General features: G+C 36.7%; 1 protein-coding gene across 2 annotated transcripts in view; it reads right to left on the bottom strand.

Moving 5' to 3' along the window:
* Positions 1-16,158, bottom strand: part of LOC150108871 (beta-1,3-glucosyltransferase) — a 310,372-nt gene that overhangs the window by 149,628 nt on the left and 144,586 nt on the right. For both annotated transcript variants that reach the window (XM_090403934.1, XM_090403942.1), the window contains exon 5: positions 13,679-13,790. In XM_090403934.1, the coding sequence (XP_090260060.1) occupies positions 13,679-13,790 (112 nt within the window). The remainder of the gene's footprint in view (positions 1-13,678; positions 13,791-16,158) is intronic.

Below are 16,158 nucleotides of genomic sequence, written 5' to 3'. Positions count from 1 at the left end.
GAGGTGAGAATAGGATAAGTGGAAGAGAGGGAATGAGTGTCAGATATAGAAATGATAGAAGAGGAAAGAATGGAAACAGCAGGAGAGAGGGAATGAGAGGAATGCAAGGGAGCACAGGGACTAGGGATAGAGTGATGTCAGGAAGGCAGGTAAGTAGGGGAGCACAGAGAGAAACTGTTACAGGAGAGAGAGAGAGAGAGAGAGTGAGGGATGCATGAGAGAGTGAGCAATCGAGGAATAGGGTGGTAAGAGGTGCAATGTATGGGGACTCAATGATTCATGGTGTTCAAGATAGGATGCGTGAGGAGTGTTTGCCAGGAGGAAAGATAGAAAGTGTGTCTTTGGTAGTTAAGAGAGGTGAAAGCATGGATGAGATGATTGTGATGGTGGGAATAAATGACTTGAGTGGTGGTGTAAATAGGGCAGCGAGAGATATGAGATTCTTGCTTGAGGTGGTACGAAAGAAGATACAGAGAGGAAAGATAGTGTGTGTGGCCTAGGTATGATAATGACGAAATGAGCAGAAGAGCAGTGATATTGAATGGCATAATAGCGAGAATGTGTCAGAAGAGAGGGTTGGAATATGTGGATGCTTGGAGTGCATTTGAGGGCAGACAGGAATTGTATGTGAGAGACCGCTTACATTTGAATGAGGACGGACATATGCATCCGGAGAGATTGCTGTTCTATATGAGTCAGTGTGTCCCAGTGTGGATGGTAGCAGGGGTGGCCTCTTTTGGGAATGGGTACTTGGGAGAAGGGGGACAACATCAGGTAATGCTGAGCACAGTGGAGTCTAGAGGGGATAATGCTGGGTATAGAAACAATGGCATTTTTATGACTTTATACTAATGCCAGGAGTATTCGGAATAAGGGAGAGGAATTGGTGGCACTGATAGCATCAGCCTGGCCAAAGATTATTAGGATCACCGAGACATGGTTGACAGAAGAGGTTATATTAACAGGAATGGAAGTAGCTGGGTACAGCATTTTTCAGCAGGATAGGAAGGGAAAGCATGGTGGTGGAGTACTGCTTATGATAAGTGACGACCTATGCCCTCTAAGAGTGGAGGCTTTGGAAAGCTGTGAAACTAATGATTTTGAAAGCATATGGTGTGAGGTGGAGGTGGGCAAGACAGGATACTTAGTGGGGTGTTGCTACAGACCAAGGATTACAGAGGATGGGGACCACGAGATGTTAAGACAGTTGGCTATGGCAAGTGCAAGAAGAATGATTTTTATGGGAGATTTTAACTACAGCAGTATAAATTGGGGAGAGGAAGATGCATGTAGCAATAAGGAAATGGAATTTCTAGAATTCTTGAGGGACAAATGTCTTAGGCAACATGTAACAGAGGGAACAAGAGGTTCAAGAGTTTTGGATTTGGTTATAGCATCAAAACAGTTGATAAAAACTGAGATGACATCTCTCCCACAAGTTGGAGAGAGTGACCATATGGTTCTGACTTGGAAAATGAAGAAACATGCAGGAGTATCAAAGAGACGGGAATGTATGTAGAATTATAAAGCAGGTGTTTATAATAGTCTTAGACATCAACTTGGTGAAGTTTCGTGGAGGGAGGAATTGGAAAGCCGGGATGTCATTAGTGCTTGGGAAATTGTGAAAAAATATTTGTTAGCAGCAATGGTAAGCTGCATTCCAAGGCTGAAGAAGAGGACATAATGTGGAGTAAAGTGGATGACAAACAATATTAAACAGGAACTGCATGCGAAAAAGAGGCTATGGAAGAGATATAAGGAGACAGGTGAAGAGAAGATGCATGAAGAATATAAGAGACAGGCCAGGAGAGTGACTAGTATGGTAAGGAAGGCAAAACTGGATTATGAGAAAAGATTGGCTCTTAGATCCAAGGAAAATCCTAGGGAATTTTTTTGCTATGTGGCCAGCAGGAGGAGAAATGAATGTGGAAGAATGACATTGTGGGATAAAAATGGGAATAGAGTGACTGATGCAGAGGACATAGTGGAATTGTTCAATGAACACTTTATTGGAGTATTTTATCCTGGAGGAATCAATTTTAATACTAGAGGGATAGGGCAGGTTCGAGGTTTAGAGGTGCAGGAGGCAAGTGTGTTCCACATACTGAGTACTCTGAATGTTAGTAAAGCGGTGGGACTGGATAGTATTTCACCATGAGTTTTGAGAGAATGTGCTAAGGAACTGACAGTGCCTTTGACCTATCTTTTCAATGAAAGGCTGGCTGCAGGAAAGGTGCCCATGGAATGGAAGAAAGGTAAGATAGTGCCATTGCATAAGGATGGTAGCAGACTAGAAGTGTCTAATTATAGGCCAGTTTGTGTCTCATCAGTAGTTAGTAAGATCTTGGAGAAAGTAGTGAGGATCGTATACAGCATTGGGCAGATAAGAGTAATGTTATCTGTGAGAGTCAACATGGATTTGTGAAGGAGCGCTCTTGTTTTAGCAATATGCTAGCCTTTTATGATAAAGTTACAAGAGCATTAGATTAGAGAAGGGCATATACTGCCATTTTCCTAGACTTAGCAAAGGCATTTGACAGGGTGCCACATGATAAGCTGATATTCAAGTTGCAGCACATGGGTCTGGATGTCAGATTGGTCAAATGGATTCAGGATTGGCTGTCCGATAGGTATTAGAGAGTTGTGTGTGGTGGAGCAGTATCAAAGAGACAAAAGGTTACAAGTGGTGTTCCACAGGGCTCAGTGCTGGGACCTGTATTGTTTAACCTTTATATCAATGACATTGTCCGTGGATTGCAAGGGAATATTCAGTTGTTTGTGGATGATGTGAAGCTTGGGAAGGGTTATTAGTAATAGTGCAGATGTGGTAGCCCTTCAAGAGGATTTGAATAAGCTAAACAGATGGGCCAATGAAATGGGGTATCAGTTTAATGCAGCAAAATGTAAGGTCTTGAGGTTTGGGACACATTGATGGGATGCTGCATACTCTATGGGAGGAGTTAAACTGGAGGAAGTAGGGGAGAGAAGAGATTTAGGGTTGATGATTGATAGAGAACTGAAATTTAGGGGACATATTGCAAAGTTAGTGAAGGTAACACAGAGGATTGCTGCAATAATGAGAAGGACACTGACCTGCAGAGATAAAATGGTTATCATTCTGTTGTATAAGACTGTGATCAGACCACACTTAGACTATTGTTCTCAGATCTGGTCCCCAAGATTTGATGGGGATAAATTAACTGTGGAAAGGGTACAAAGGCAGAGAACAAAGATGGTGTCAGGACTGTACAATGCTAGTTATGGGGATCGGCTGAGAGAGTGTGGACTGCAGAGTTTGGTGGATAGAAGAAGGAGAGGTGATATGATAGTGACTTTTAAACTGTTGAGAGATGGTTACAGGGTTGACACTGGAGAGTTCCTTCACTTGGTTGAACAGCAGGAAGGAGTAATGACAAGGGGGCCATCCCTGGAAGTTACGAAAGGAAACTGTGAGAAAGAGGGTGAGGAGTGGTTTCTTTGCATGGAGGGTGGTTGAACCATGGTATGCATTGCTTGATGGAGTGGTGAGATCGAGAACGGTCAATGCGTTTAAGGAGTGGTATGATAGACTTTGTGTTTCCTAGGAGGGACCTCCCTCAAAGAGTCTTGATAGACTTGTGTTTCTTAGAAAGGACCTCCCACGATGAGTCTTTTGACTCCATGGAAGCTTGAATAATAATAATAATAATAATAAAAGATTTGACTATCAAATCTTGCTACTATGAGACTCAGAAGCATTTCTGGAAAATAAATAAAATAGCATGGACTGAAATGAAAACCAATCAGAAGAAAAGAATTACATTAACATATTTCAATAATAACAAGAATCAAAGCAAAACAGTTACAGTGATATTGACATGACTACAGAGTGACTACTAAAAGGTTTCCTCAAATTCTCCACACTAAAAGAGTAAAAGGAAACTGGGAAGACCCAGAAGGAAATGGATAGAAAACATCAAGAATATAAGATCCCTGAAGTCTTACAGAAATTTAAATAACTGGAAAGCTATTTATTCATAGTAACTTCAACCTGCCTTACACGGATGGAGAGGATGATAATGATAAATATGAGACTACTACTCATAGAATGCCTGAAATAACTTGAGAAAGCTCCATGTTTGGTTTCTTGAGCTGTGTTTCTGAATTATTTGTCCTCAGCATGCCCACAGTACTAATGCAATAAACTACTGGTTTCTCCCTATTCCACTTATTAAATTGTGTAAATTAGAGTATCACATCATCTCAGATTGTTATTAAAATAACTCTCTCTCTCTCTATGATATTGGAATAGAGAAAAGGCAAGCAACATTAATTCAATCCTATTGGTTAATGGGCATAATTGCTGGATCCTTGGTTAATGAAGTGATTTAATATTTATCTGATATTGTTTAATCTTTAAAAGTACCTGTGGCATGACTATAAATAATAATAAATCACACGATAACCACAGTAATTAACTTTAATGAAATGAAAGTACAAATATTTCGTACCAAAATACTTTCCTACAACAGATCGATAGCCTTCACCCACGCATTCAGTTCCCCATGGAAAAAGAAAAGGCTGGTAGTTTATCATTCTTTGACATCCACCTTACACGCACAGCCTCCAGTAACTTATCAACCAGTGTTGATCGAAAACCTACCTTTACTGGCAGACACATTCATCAAAAGTCTGCTCATCACACCTCTCAAAAAATTGGTGTTATCAAGTCTTTAATTAATAGAGCACATAAGGTATGCTCCTCTCCCTCAAGCTAACAAGAACTTCTCATTATCAAAACATTGATGGAATTCAATGGTTACACCCTAATCAAATCCAGCAGATAACTGACTCTTATGTTCCAACACCTCAGGATTCTTCAACAGACCATAGTGTTCCAATCCCTTATATTTCTGGCATCTCGGAACCGATTGGTAGAATTTTGAAGAGGTATCATCTCATTCTCACATATTTTCCGATCAACAAAATTTCTCATCTGTTGCCATCTACAAAAGACAGACTGGCACCTCTATCATTAATTAGCATTCAGATACTGTGTGAATGTAATCTAACATACTTTGGGCAAACAGGCCGTTCTGTTGGAAAAAAAAGAATTAATGAACATCAATATTATATCGAATACATGAAACCTCAAAAGTCTGGTCTGGCACAACATGGTATTGACACTAAATACGATATCCAGTGGGATAAAACTCATTTCTCCATATATACAGGTTTAAATATGAACAGCTTTTCAAAGAAAGTTGCAAAGCCCTTTTACATCGGCCAAATCTGAATTGGAACAATTCTCTCTCTCTCTCTCTCCCAAAAGTTTGGGAGATTCTTATCTCATGTAACCATCAAAAATAGTTTTTAATAATATTATTTACTTACTTTCCTCTTCCGTCAGGGACAGATTGAGTCTTCCATGTTTCCACAACAACCTCCAGGAGTCTCGGTTTCTTGCGTGGCTGGTGAGCTGTCTATATGTTTGTAATCCAGAGTTGACTATTATTGCTGTTATCCATTTAGTTCTTGGTCTTTCTTTTTTCTTTTATTCTTGCTTATAGAGCAAGGTTGAGTAGTCTTTTTGATGGCATTCTATCGACATGTCCGTACCACTAAAGTTGTCTTCTTTTGATCTTTTCGATTAACGAGTCTGTATATTTTAGGTTTTGTCTCATAGTTTCATTTGTTTTCTTTTCTGTCCATTTTATTTATTTTTCTGAGACATTTCATCTCGAAAGCCTCCAGTTTTCATATCTCTGTCTTCTTGAGTGTCCAAGTTTCTGAAGCATATAGCACAGTGGGTATTATAATTGCATTATATAATTTTATTTTTATTTAGAGGTTTGGAGATTTTATTATTTTTCCAGATTTTACCTAGCTTATTAAATGATGACTATGCACTCGATATTCTATGTTTAATATACTGGTCATGGTATCTAGGTGTTCTGTTATTACTGTTCCTAAATAGTTGAATTGTTTTATCTGCTCAATTGTTGATCCATTCAAGGAGAGGTTTAGTTTTTCTTCATTTTTTCCAATTATCAAGATTTTTGTTTTGTCTGTATTTATGGTCATGCTATATTCTTTAGCTATACTGTTTAGTTTGGTTATTAGGTTCACAATCTTTTGTGTCTGCTATCATTACAATGTCATCCGAATATTTTATGTTATTAAGGTTATAACCATTTAGGTTGACCCCTTTCTCCTTCCAAGGCTTGGTTAACCATATCTTCTAGGTAGATGTTAAAAAGGTATGGGGAGATGGGAGTGTCAGTAAAGGAGTAGCCCAAGAAACCTTGGGCTACTCCTTTACTGACATTTATTTTATCTGTTGTTATACTATTGAATTTAATTATTGCTTCTGTGAGACTATAATATTTTTCTAAACAGTTTAGGGTATCTTCATCGATTTGTTTTTGTTTTAATATTCTTAATAAGATTACTCTGTTTATTGAGTCGAATGCCTGTTTAAAATCTATAAAACAGTAATAGATATTTTTGTTATGTTCCCCATATAATTCTGCTAGTCTTTGTATTATGAAGATCTGATCCAATGTGGAGCGATTCTTTCTGAAGTCTGCCTGTTCTTCACTAAGAATGACCTCATATGTGCTCTTTATTCTGTTCTGTAAGACTCTTGTAAATATTTTGTAAGCATGACTGAGTAATGTGATTGGACTGTAGTTTTTACAATTTTTCTTATCACCTTTCTTGTAAATTGGTATGATAATTCCTGTTCTCCAATCGTCTGGTATTTCTCGTGATTTAATGATTTTGTTGATAAGCGTGGTAAGGAATTTTAAAGTTGTTTGCTTTCCTTCTTTCCAGAGTTCTGATGGAATTTGGTCTATCCCTGGTGCTTTATCAGATTTCATTTGCTTTAGAACATTCTCCACTTCTGATGGAAGGATCATTAAGGTGTCATGTCTTGAGTTAGTGTGGGGTTTGTTATTAGGTAGTTATTGCTTTCATTCTTAAAGGTTTCTTGGTAGTGTTTCATCCATATTGCCTTTATTGCATTTGGGTTTCCTGTTTCCTTAACCTGATGGTTAATCATTGTTATAGGTAGTGGTGAAAAGTTTTTTGTAATTTCTTTAATTGTGTTATGTAATGTTTTTGAGTTATGGTGTTTATATGCCTCATCATTTTTCTGCTTTTTTGTTTAGCCAGTTTTCTTTAGCCTGTCTGCAGAGTTTATCAATTTAATTTTTGAGTTGTTTATATTTCTTCTGAGGTATGTCTGTTTATTTTTGTTTTTAGTTTTCTTTTTTCTTCACATTTTTCTAATATTTTAGATGTTATCCATTTATTATTGGGTCTCTTATAAATTCCTAAAGTTTCCCTTAATAAATAAATATTATTTATTAATACTAATTTCTAGCATGTGGCAACAGTTTTTAATTGTAAATTAGAACCGAATTACAAAGTACTGTATGTACTTTGTAATCCAGTTCCTTTGATTGCTTGTTTCTACACACTGATGATGATGATGTACTGTTATTTTCAGTATGAAATATCTGTACTTTCATTTCATTAAAGTTAATTACTGTGGTTATCGTGTAATTTTTTATTATTTGATATTGTTGTTATTATTAACATCTGACCTTCATAGAGTCAGAAACTCATCATGTCAGATATCACACACAAAGCTCATCATGACTTAAACAAATTCAACATGTCTACATTTACAACCATTCTTAACACACTCAGGCAAGCATTCCACTCATCAACTATTCTCAGTTTCAAAGAACCCTCTCCTCTGTTCACGCTCTCCTTATACAGTCCAGTGATGGCCTCTTGTTCAAACTTCCTCCTCCCTGATTCTATGCAAAATTTCTTCCATGTTAATCTGATAACAACCCCTGAATAACTTATGTCTCAATCATATCCCCACCTTTCCTCCTCTTATTCCTGAGTCTGCAATTTCCATGGTTTCAATCTTTCTTCATACTCCATATACCAAAGACCACTTACCACCGTTGGGAATCTTCTCCTGACTCTTTCCTCATCACCATGAAAACCCAGTCACAATAATGATGAGTACGATGGATATGATGAACTGTGCATTTGAGAGTGGGTCCTCCCATGATGAGTATCTTGACTCCATGAAGGTCTGTTGATAATAATGATCATCGATATGAGGCCTGATCAAGGGAGTGGTGGTGAACAAGGATCTGAAATTCAGGCACTACATTTAGCAAGTTGTGAAGTCATCAATATCAGATAATGACAATGAAGTGGAGGACCTTAACATGCAGAAATAAAGAGGTTCTGGTTCCATTGTAGTACCTGAATTTCAGGTCCTTGTCCACCACCACCACTCCCAGATCTCTCATCTCCTCTTCCTACTTTAAAATTTCCCCACCAAGTATACTTTGCATCACTTTGTTGCTTACCACATTTTAAAACCTTAAAATTTGCAACATTGAACTGACAGTTCCATACTGTTGCTCACTTATACAATCTATTCAGTCCTCCTGTACGGCCACAACATCTGCTTGACTCTGCAATGCTCTCTGCAATTTTGCATTATCTGCAAATAGTTGGATATCACCAGTTAAACCCATTCCGATATCATTAATATACAAATGAACAACAATGTCCCAATGCAGACCCGCTGCAGGACACCACTAGTGACTTTGCTCTTTTGGGATACTGCATCCCCATATACAACTTTCCAATACCTATCTGACAGCCAGTCACAGACCCAACTCACTAGTCTGTTATCCAATCCCATCCATTTCATTTATCTAACAGCTTGTCATGTGATAGTCTCTCAAAAGTGTTTGCAAAATCTAAGTATACCACTGTATATTCATCACTCTTGTCCAAGACATTTGTATGTAAGTAAGTTGGTAAAACATGATTTCTCTTTAACAAACCCATGCTAACAACTACAGAGAATATTGTTATTATCAACGCATTTACGTATCCTAGTTCTCACCAATTGTTTTAGTACTTTAACAACAACAACTCCAGATTATACAGATTAGCCTATAATTTGTAGCCATAGCCTTATCACCACTTTTATGCAGCAGAACAATTTTACTTTCTTTCCACTCTCTCTTGGAACCTGTGCTGTTGTAAGACTTAATAAACAGGCATACCTGTCAATTCTCTGGAACATTTCCTTAAGAAAAGTGGTGACATGTCATCAAATCCTATTGCCTTATTGATATCAAACTTATTTATTTCCTCATATACCTCCTGATCACTTGCAATTAAGCCATCCTCGACTAATTCAATTCTTCATGCAAAATATATCCATGATATATTTTGCATGTTCTTTTAAAATGCCTATAGTCTCAGCAATTTCATGCATTTTGACTCACCGGTCACCCTACCATAACTTGCACTTGATCAATGATTTCTGGTGTTGTTACACTTTTTGAACATCCTTCACATGGATCATGTTCAAGGCTGGTACAGCCACATTTAAACTCGGTAGCCCATTTATTAATTGTCACAAATGAAGGAGAAGAGTGCCCATAAATTTTTATGAACTTCAAATGAATTTCTTTTGGCATTAAACTTCTTTTACAAAGAATTTTATAACTGCACGATATTCAATTTTATCCATTTCAAGGGATACAGACAACACTGTAGCTTCAGGCAGCTGTATAAAACAAACTACTTGATAGAATGACTTGCAATTTCACATGGATGCTTATGACAGATGTACCAACGCAGAAAAAAAAAATTGCCAATAGTGTTGCCATCTATGGTCAAGACTGAGAACTTTTCAGACTACCCTCATAAATTACACAGCAGTGGCTCAGGACAGAACCCTGTAGTATCATTCTTATCACCATTTTCTTTTGAGACTGCACCTCACATACAACTTACTAGCTTCTTTCTGGCTGATCATCCCTGTAACTAGGCTACTAAAGTGAATATACATTCCTGTCCTCCTCAATTTCAGCAGAAGTTTGTCATATGGTATCCTATTGCATACCTTAGAAAAATCTATAAAACTTCCTGCATCAGCAAGAGAAGATTCATATCCAGTAATTTTCTGAGATTTCATCATCACCTTAATATAAAATGAACCAAATTATTGAAACAAGAGCTTCCCTTAACAAATCTGAGCTGCTTTCTAGAATGATGTATATTCTTATCAACCCCAGTTTGTATTCTATCTTGAACCATCTTCTCCAACACCTTCACCATTACAAGATGATATGCAAACTGGTCTACATAGTTTGATGCCACTGACTTTGGTTCTCCCTTATGCAGTGGCACTTCCATCACTCTTCTGAAACTGTTCATTTCGCTAGATTCCTATTAAACAACCAAATCAAAGGCAGTATCAGCTGATTTTCACATTTTTAGTATACATTATGATAACTGATCTAGTCCCACAGCCTTATTAACATAAAGCTTATTCCTTCTTTCCTACTGTTATTCAACATTCATTTCAACTCCTCATCATGAAATGCAAAAAAAAATCCTCATTGAACATTTACACTGTAAATTTGGAGGGTGTGATTTATGTGTCATCTTCAGTAACTCAAGTCATAATCCACATTCACTTTTTCTTCTGCTTGCCAAATAACAGCAGAATAATGTAGGATTTTGTTTTCGTGGCATAGCAAATCTTTCATATTCCAATTTCTTCTTCTTCTTCACTGCATTTGACACTTTCCTAGCCTCTGCCTTACACTTTTCATGTTGCCAAGGGATATCCTGTTCTTTTAATCTTCTCATTAACATCTTCTTCCTTTGCAGCTCCTGTCATAATTACATGATTCAACGTACATGGCTGTAGATGCAAATATATATGAGATACATAAGATGACTTTGATACACATCCTGATTCTGTTTTCAGACTTATTATTATCCTGATCTCACAAAGTCGCAGGAATTAGTGATTTCTCACTCATTTTTAACTGATCATACCATGGCACATTACCAGTCTGTTTCCTTAGTTTGCTGTGATTAGCTACTGTGTAATTCTAAAGGTCTCTCTTCCTCAGTGAGGCCTGCAAGTGTCAGTTTACTAATTATCACCAAAATGTACCTTTCAAGAAGAGTACAGAAACTGAGATACCACATAATGAAGTTTATATTATTACCAACTTCTTAACAGCAATGTTCCACCAGATTACTCTATCGTTTGTCATGTATATATATATATATATATATATACATATATATGTTAAAGATACCAAGCTATTGTAAACCTGGTTTTTTTACTCCATTTCTCAAGTAAGCAAACAGACAAATAAGTCAAGTTTGCGCCTGCATGTAATGCAAGTCTAAGTGACCTGTAAAGTAGTACAAGTCTAGGCAACTCGTGGTAAAGGGGAATAAGCTCTGATCACTATTCTTAATATTTACCCTTAATGCAAAGCCCATCTCCTTGAGGAGATGTATGATGCTATGCATTAAAGGCAAGGGGCCACTACCTAGACCGGTTTCAACTTTTATTGAGGTCTCATCAGTGGGAGCCAGGCTTTGAAATACCAAGGATAAGTAATACAGAGCTTATAAGTATTTTATCAAAACAAGTTACCATAAGGTGCTTTGACCTTATTAAATAAATTTATACATAAATAAATTTAACCTTATTAATTTATTTAATAAGGTCAAAGCACCTTATGGTAACTTGTTTTGGTAAAATACTTATAAGCTCTGTATTACTTATCCTTGGTATTTCGAAGCCTGGCCCCCACTGATGAGACCTCAATAAAGGTTGAAACTGGTCTGGGTGGTGGCCCCTTGCCTTTAATGCATAGCATCATACATCTCCTCAAGGAGATGGGCTTTGCATTAAGGGTAAATATTAAGAATAGTGATCAGAGCTTATTCCCCTTTACCACGAGTTGCCTAGACTTGTACTACTTTACGGGTCACTTAGACTTGCATTACATGCAGGCGCAAACTTGACTTATTTGTCTGTTTGCTTACTTGGGAAATGGAGTAAAAACCAGGTTTACAATAGCTTGGTATCTTTAACATATATTATACCCAAGGTAAAAAACTTTCTACATACATGTGTGTGTGTGTGTGTGTGTGTATATATATATATATATATATATATATATATATATATATATATATATATATATATATATATATATATATATATATATATATATATATATATGAACATTAGGATCTAAAAGTTAATTTGTAAAAAAAACCAGAGTATTTAGTAGTTGGAGGTGATAGTGCAACAGATTTTAAACTATAGTTGGAAAACATAAAATCAGTGGATGCTTTCAAGCATGTTGCCGACCTGGTTGGACGAGTGGTTAGCGTATCTGCTCTCCAGCCAAAAGGCTGTGGGTTTGAATCCTGGAGGTTTGCAATTGTCTGCAAAAATACTAGTGGTGGTGGTCAGCGGTAGATGGCATTCATATAGATGATGAAGGTAGTTGCGGTTATGTCGACAAGTCTTTGGACTCCCTGTAGGTGAGGTGTTACGTAATAATAATATAGGCTTCGTGATAAATGGGTCTGGCCAATGTGAAGTGGATGCACCATATCAAATAGGATAATCACATGTGGATATTAGGATCATAAATTGTTTTATAGAGTTTGTAAGGGGAAACTAAGATGATGCTGTATTGGGTGATCATAGAGAGCATTATGGATGTGAGCTAATGGACTCTAATTGACAGAGGGAAATAAATGAAAATTGTGGAACTGAGTATGATAGCCACCCATATGGATCATTTGAATCAGAGATGGAAGTTGAAGAGCCTGTTACAAAGAGAATGGAGGCATATGCCTTGAAACAGTATGGATACATCTGAAGAATAAGAGGATGATGTTTACTTAAAATTATTAACTGGTCACCTCACTAGAAGACAGAGAGGAAGACCAAGAATTATGTCGAGAGGGACTATTATGACAGATATAGAGGAAAAGACCCTTACAGAATGAAGATTGGGGGGGGGGGGGGGAAACATGAAGAATGGTATCTAAGAACAGGTGCTGACAATTGGAAATACTGCAAAAATTGGTGTTTCTGGCTACCTTCCTGAGAAAACTGGCAAGTAGAAAGAAACAGTATACCTTGAATATATTGTTTCTGTCCACAATATATCAAAGATGCTACTGATCACCACCATCCTAGAAAGGTAACAGTTTCCAAAATACTCTCGACAGCTTACCTGCTCTATTATTCAGTCTTACCTTGTCTATCATTCAGTCACTCATTTCTCATGATCTTTGCCTATTCTGACATACAACTGAATTAAGATACTTTCTACAAGAAGCAATGTACTGCCTCTTTATAGCTGGGACTTAATCATGTCATTAATTGCAAGCTACTGGTGAATTCCATATTTGGCATGGGTATGTCTCCAATATTTTGGCCAATCAGAATATGTGGAAAATGTGTCAGTGCTGGCAGACTATAAATTTGTTACTGTGCTATTTTAACAAATGAATAATGAAACCTTACCTTAAAGATACCAAGAAATTATATACTTAAAACCAAGTATATAATTTCTTGGTATCTTGAAGGTAAGGTTAGGTTTCATTATTCATTTGTTGAAATAGCACAGTAACAAATTTATAGTCTGCAAGGTCTGACTCATTTTGGATAAATCCTTTATTCAAGGAAGCAAAACACTGTTTTGCTTCCTTGAGTAAAGGATTAAAAACAAGTATATAATTATTGGTATCTTTAATGTAAAGTAGAACCAAGGTAAAAAAACTTTCAACAATGAAACCTTACCTTTTTAGAATTATACTGTATTAAATAAGACAGTAGCTTCTCTAGGTCTACTTCTGTAACCTCCTCCCCGAAAAATATCCAAGTGGCATTCTGACCATATTTATCAACCAACCTATGCAAATCAGTAAATGAAAATATAAAATATTACATAATGCTAAAAATTACCTGTAATCATTAAGCTATATACATGCATATGAACACTTGGAACAGCACATAATAAGAATGTAAGTGATCAATTATTTAGTGCTCATGTAAAATATGTAATTTTTATCTGTTTTATTGCTTGAGGGTGAGTTGGCTGATCTCATACACAGGTAGCAGGATTTTTTCTCCCAGAAACTTGGGTTTCTCATCCTGCATAAAGACAAATCAGCCTTCAGAACACAAGCAATTTACAGACAAAAAAAAAATACTAATGGTGAGCAGTAGATGATGATGGTAGTGGTGGTTTGGTACAGTTGGTGGATTAAGTGGTGGAGACAGAGAGTTGTTGAGTAGGCGCCCTCCCTCGATGAGTCTTTGGACTGCTTGGAGGTGTCACAAAATATTGATAATAATTGTGTTTTTTTTCTTAGAAAATTGGTGTTTTATAGTATATTATTATTATTAGCAGTAGTAGTGGTGATTTTTGTGTTTCTAGAGTATTATCAACAAAAAATGGGAACAGAATAAGCTCATAAGAAAAAAGTCCAATTTAGTGAATCTACAAAACCTCTACCACAATAAAAGCTGTTATAGTGAATCACTCAAAAATGAACTAAAAAAGTTAAACACAGCTACTACCATCGATGATGTTAATGAAATCTTAACAAAATCTATCTTGAATTGTGCACTAGAAATAGGAGGTATAAAAAGGCACCAAAGAGAGGAAAAACTAAGACAGGAAACCTTAGATCTGATGAAGAAAAGAAGAGATATTGTTGTGTCGTCCCCTTGTGCTTTAAGGCCCTTTCTATCTCTTGTAAGCATAAATCACACTAATGTATCTTTCTTTCAATAATTCCTACTTATTACTTTCTTATCACCCTTTTAATATCATTTATCTTTTAACTTCTATCTCAATATACTTATTACTTAGGCCAATATCCCTGACGAGAGTGAAGTTGTTGTTCTGTGAGACAAAGAAATGCAAATGGCAGATGCCTATTTCTTTGTCTCAGCACTGGTTCTATCTCCCTTTTCAAATTCAGAGAAAATTTATTTATTAATGCTGCGCCACCCTGAATCCTAGGATATACTAAACATGTGAGACCAAGGAGTTAGAATCCAGTCAGCATTCACTCTTGTCATTTATAAATTTTAAACTTGCTGTCATGACCCGATAATGTCTAATTTTCCCGCCTTTCGAGGTTCGCTATATTTTATGAGCAAGTGCAGTAGGATCTAAGTACAGACAAGACAACATTTATATTTAAACAAAACATTTTAATTACAAGTAGAATACATATAATACACTTTGAAGCACTGAGTTAATCATTCAATGAAATTTTGGTACAGCATTAGCACTTTTACATACAGTTATTTATCCTTTCCGTAATTTACTATCTGAGAAACCTAATTAATAACATTTCATCACTTAGTCTCGTTGTATCACTCTACTCGATCAAATCTCATTCTTAATATATATCAAATTCCATTCACAATCTTTTCTGACAAATCTTAATCAATTTACATATATCTCAGGCCTAATTAAGAACTCTTGTATATCTCTCTCTCTCTCAGGGTACATTCATGAGACAATGTTCTATTTCTTTCTTAAATCTATCACTTAATAGTTCAAAGAGTCTCTAGTAGCCCATACAATAAAATCTTCTTATTCAATTCCATTAGTTAAAAGACATAAAGTTTTCACCTTACCAATTTGCTGGTATGCTACTTTAACCGCTTCAGTATCTCGTCAAATATCTACCTATGCTGACTGCTTCACTTCACACTCTACTAGATATTCTTTATGAATTTTCTCTATACTTCATATTGAAAGAATTCTGTAGTTTTCCACTATCATGATCTGCTGGGCTTTTGTTTCCGACTGGAGTTCCCTTGGTCATTCGGTCGTAACTTCCTCGAACAAAGGAAACCCACATGGAGGCTCCATATCAGCCAGACTTCCGAGGCACAAGAATACAGCAGCAGGAAAACGTCTAAGAAGCCCTGTGTTAACTGTTAACTTCTATGGTAGGTGGAGTGAGCCCTTGGCTCTTTATCCCTTTATCTCTATTTTACTTGAGGAAGCTGGGTGGGTACTATGCCCGCTCTTGGTGAGCTTTTCTAGAGGTTTTCATTTTAAGATGTCTTTTGGTCTTCTGTGTTTGAAGTGGTCTGTTGGGCTGTAGTTTGATGCCTGTCTTAGTAATTGGTTTTTGTGGTTTTTTGTTATTGTGAAGAATTTTTCTGCGATGGTTTTCATGAGTGTCTTGATGCTTGGTAGATTAGTATCGCGATGAAGTTGAGTGTTTCTGACAAACCAGGGTGCGTTTAGT

Source organism: Typopeltis vanoorti, chromosome 2, assembly GCF_054136105.1.
Source record: "Typopeltis vanoorti isolate ZY-2024b chromosome 2, IOZ_Tvanoo_1.0, whole genome shotgun sequence".
In the NCBI taxonomy this organism is placed as follows: domain Eukaryota; kingdom Metazoa; phylum Arthropoda; class Arachnida; order Uropygi; family Thelyphonidae; genus Typopeltis; species Typopeltis vanoorti.
Note: the sequence above shows the minus strand (reverse complement) of the source record. Positions and strands in the feature narration are given on the sequence as shown.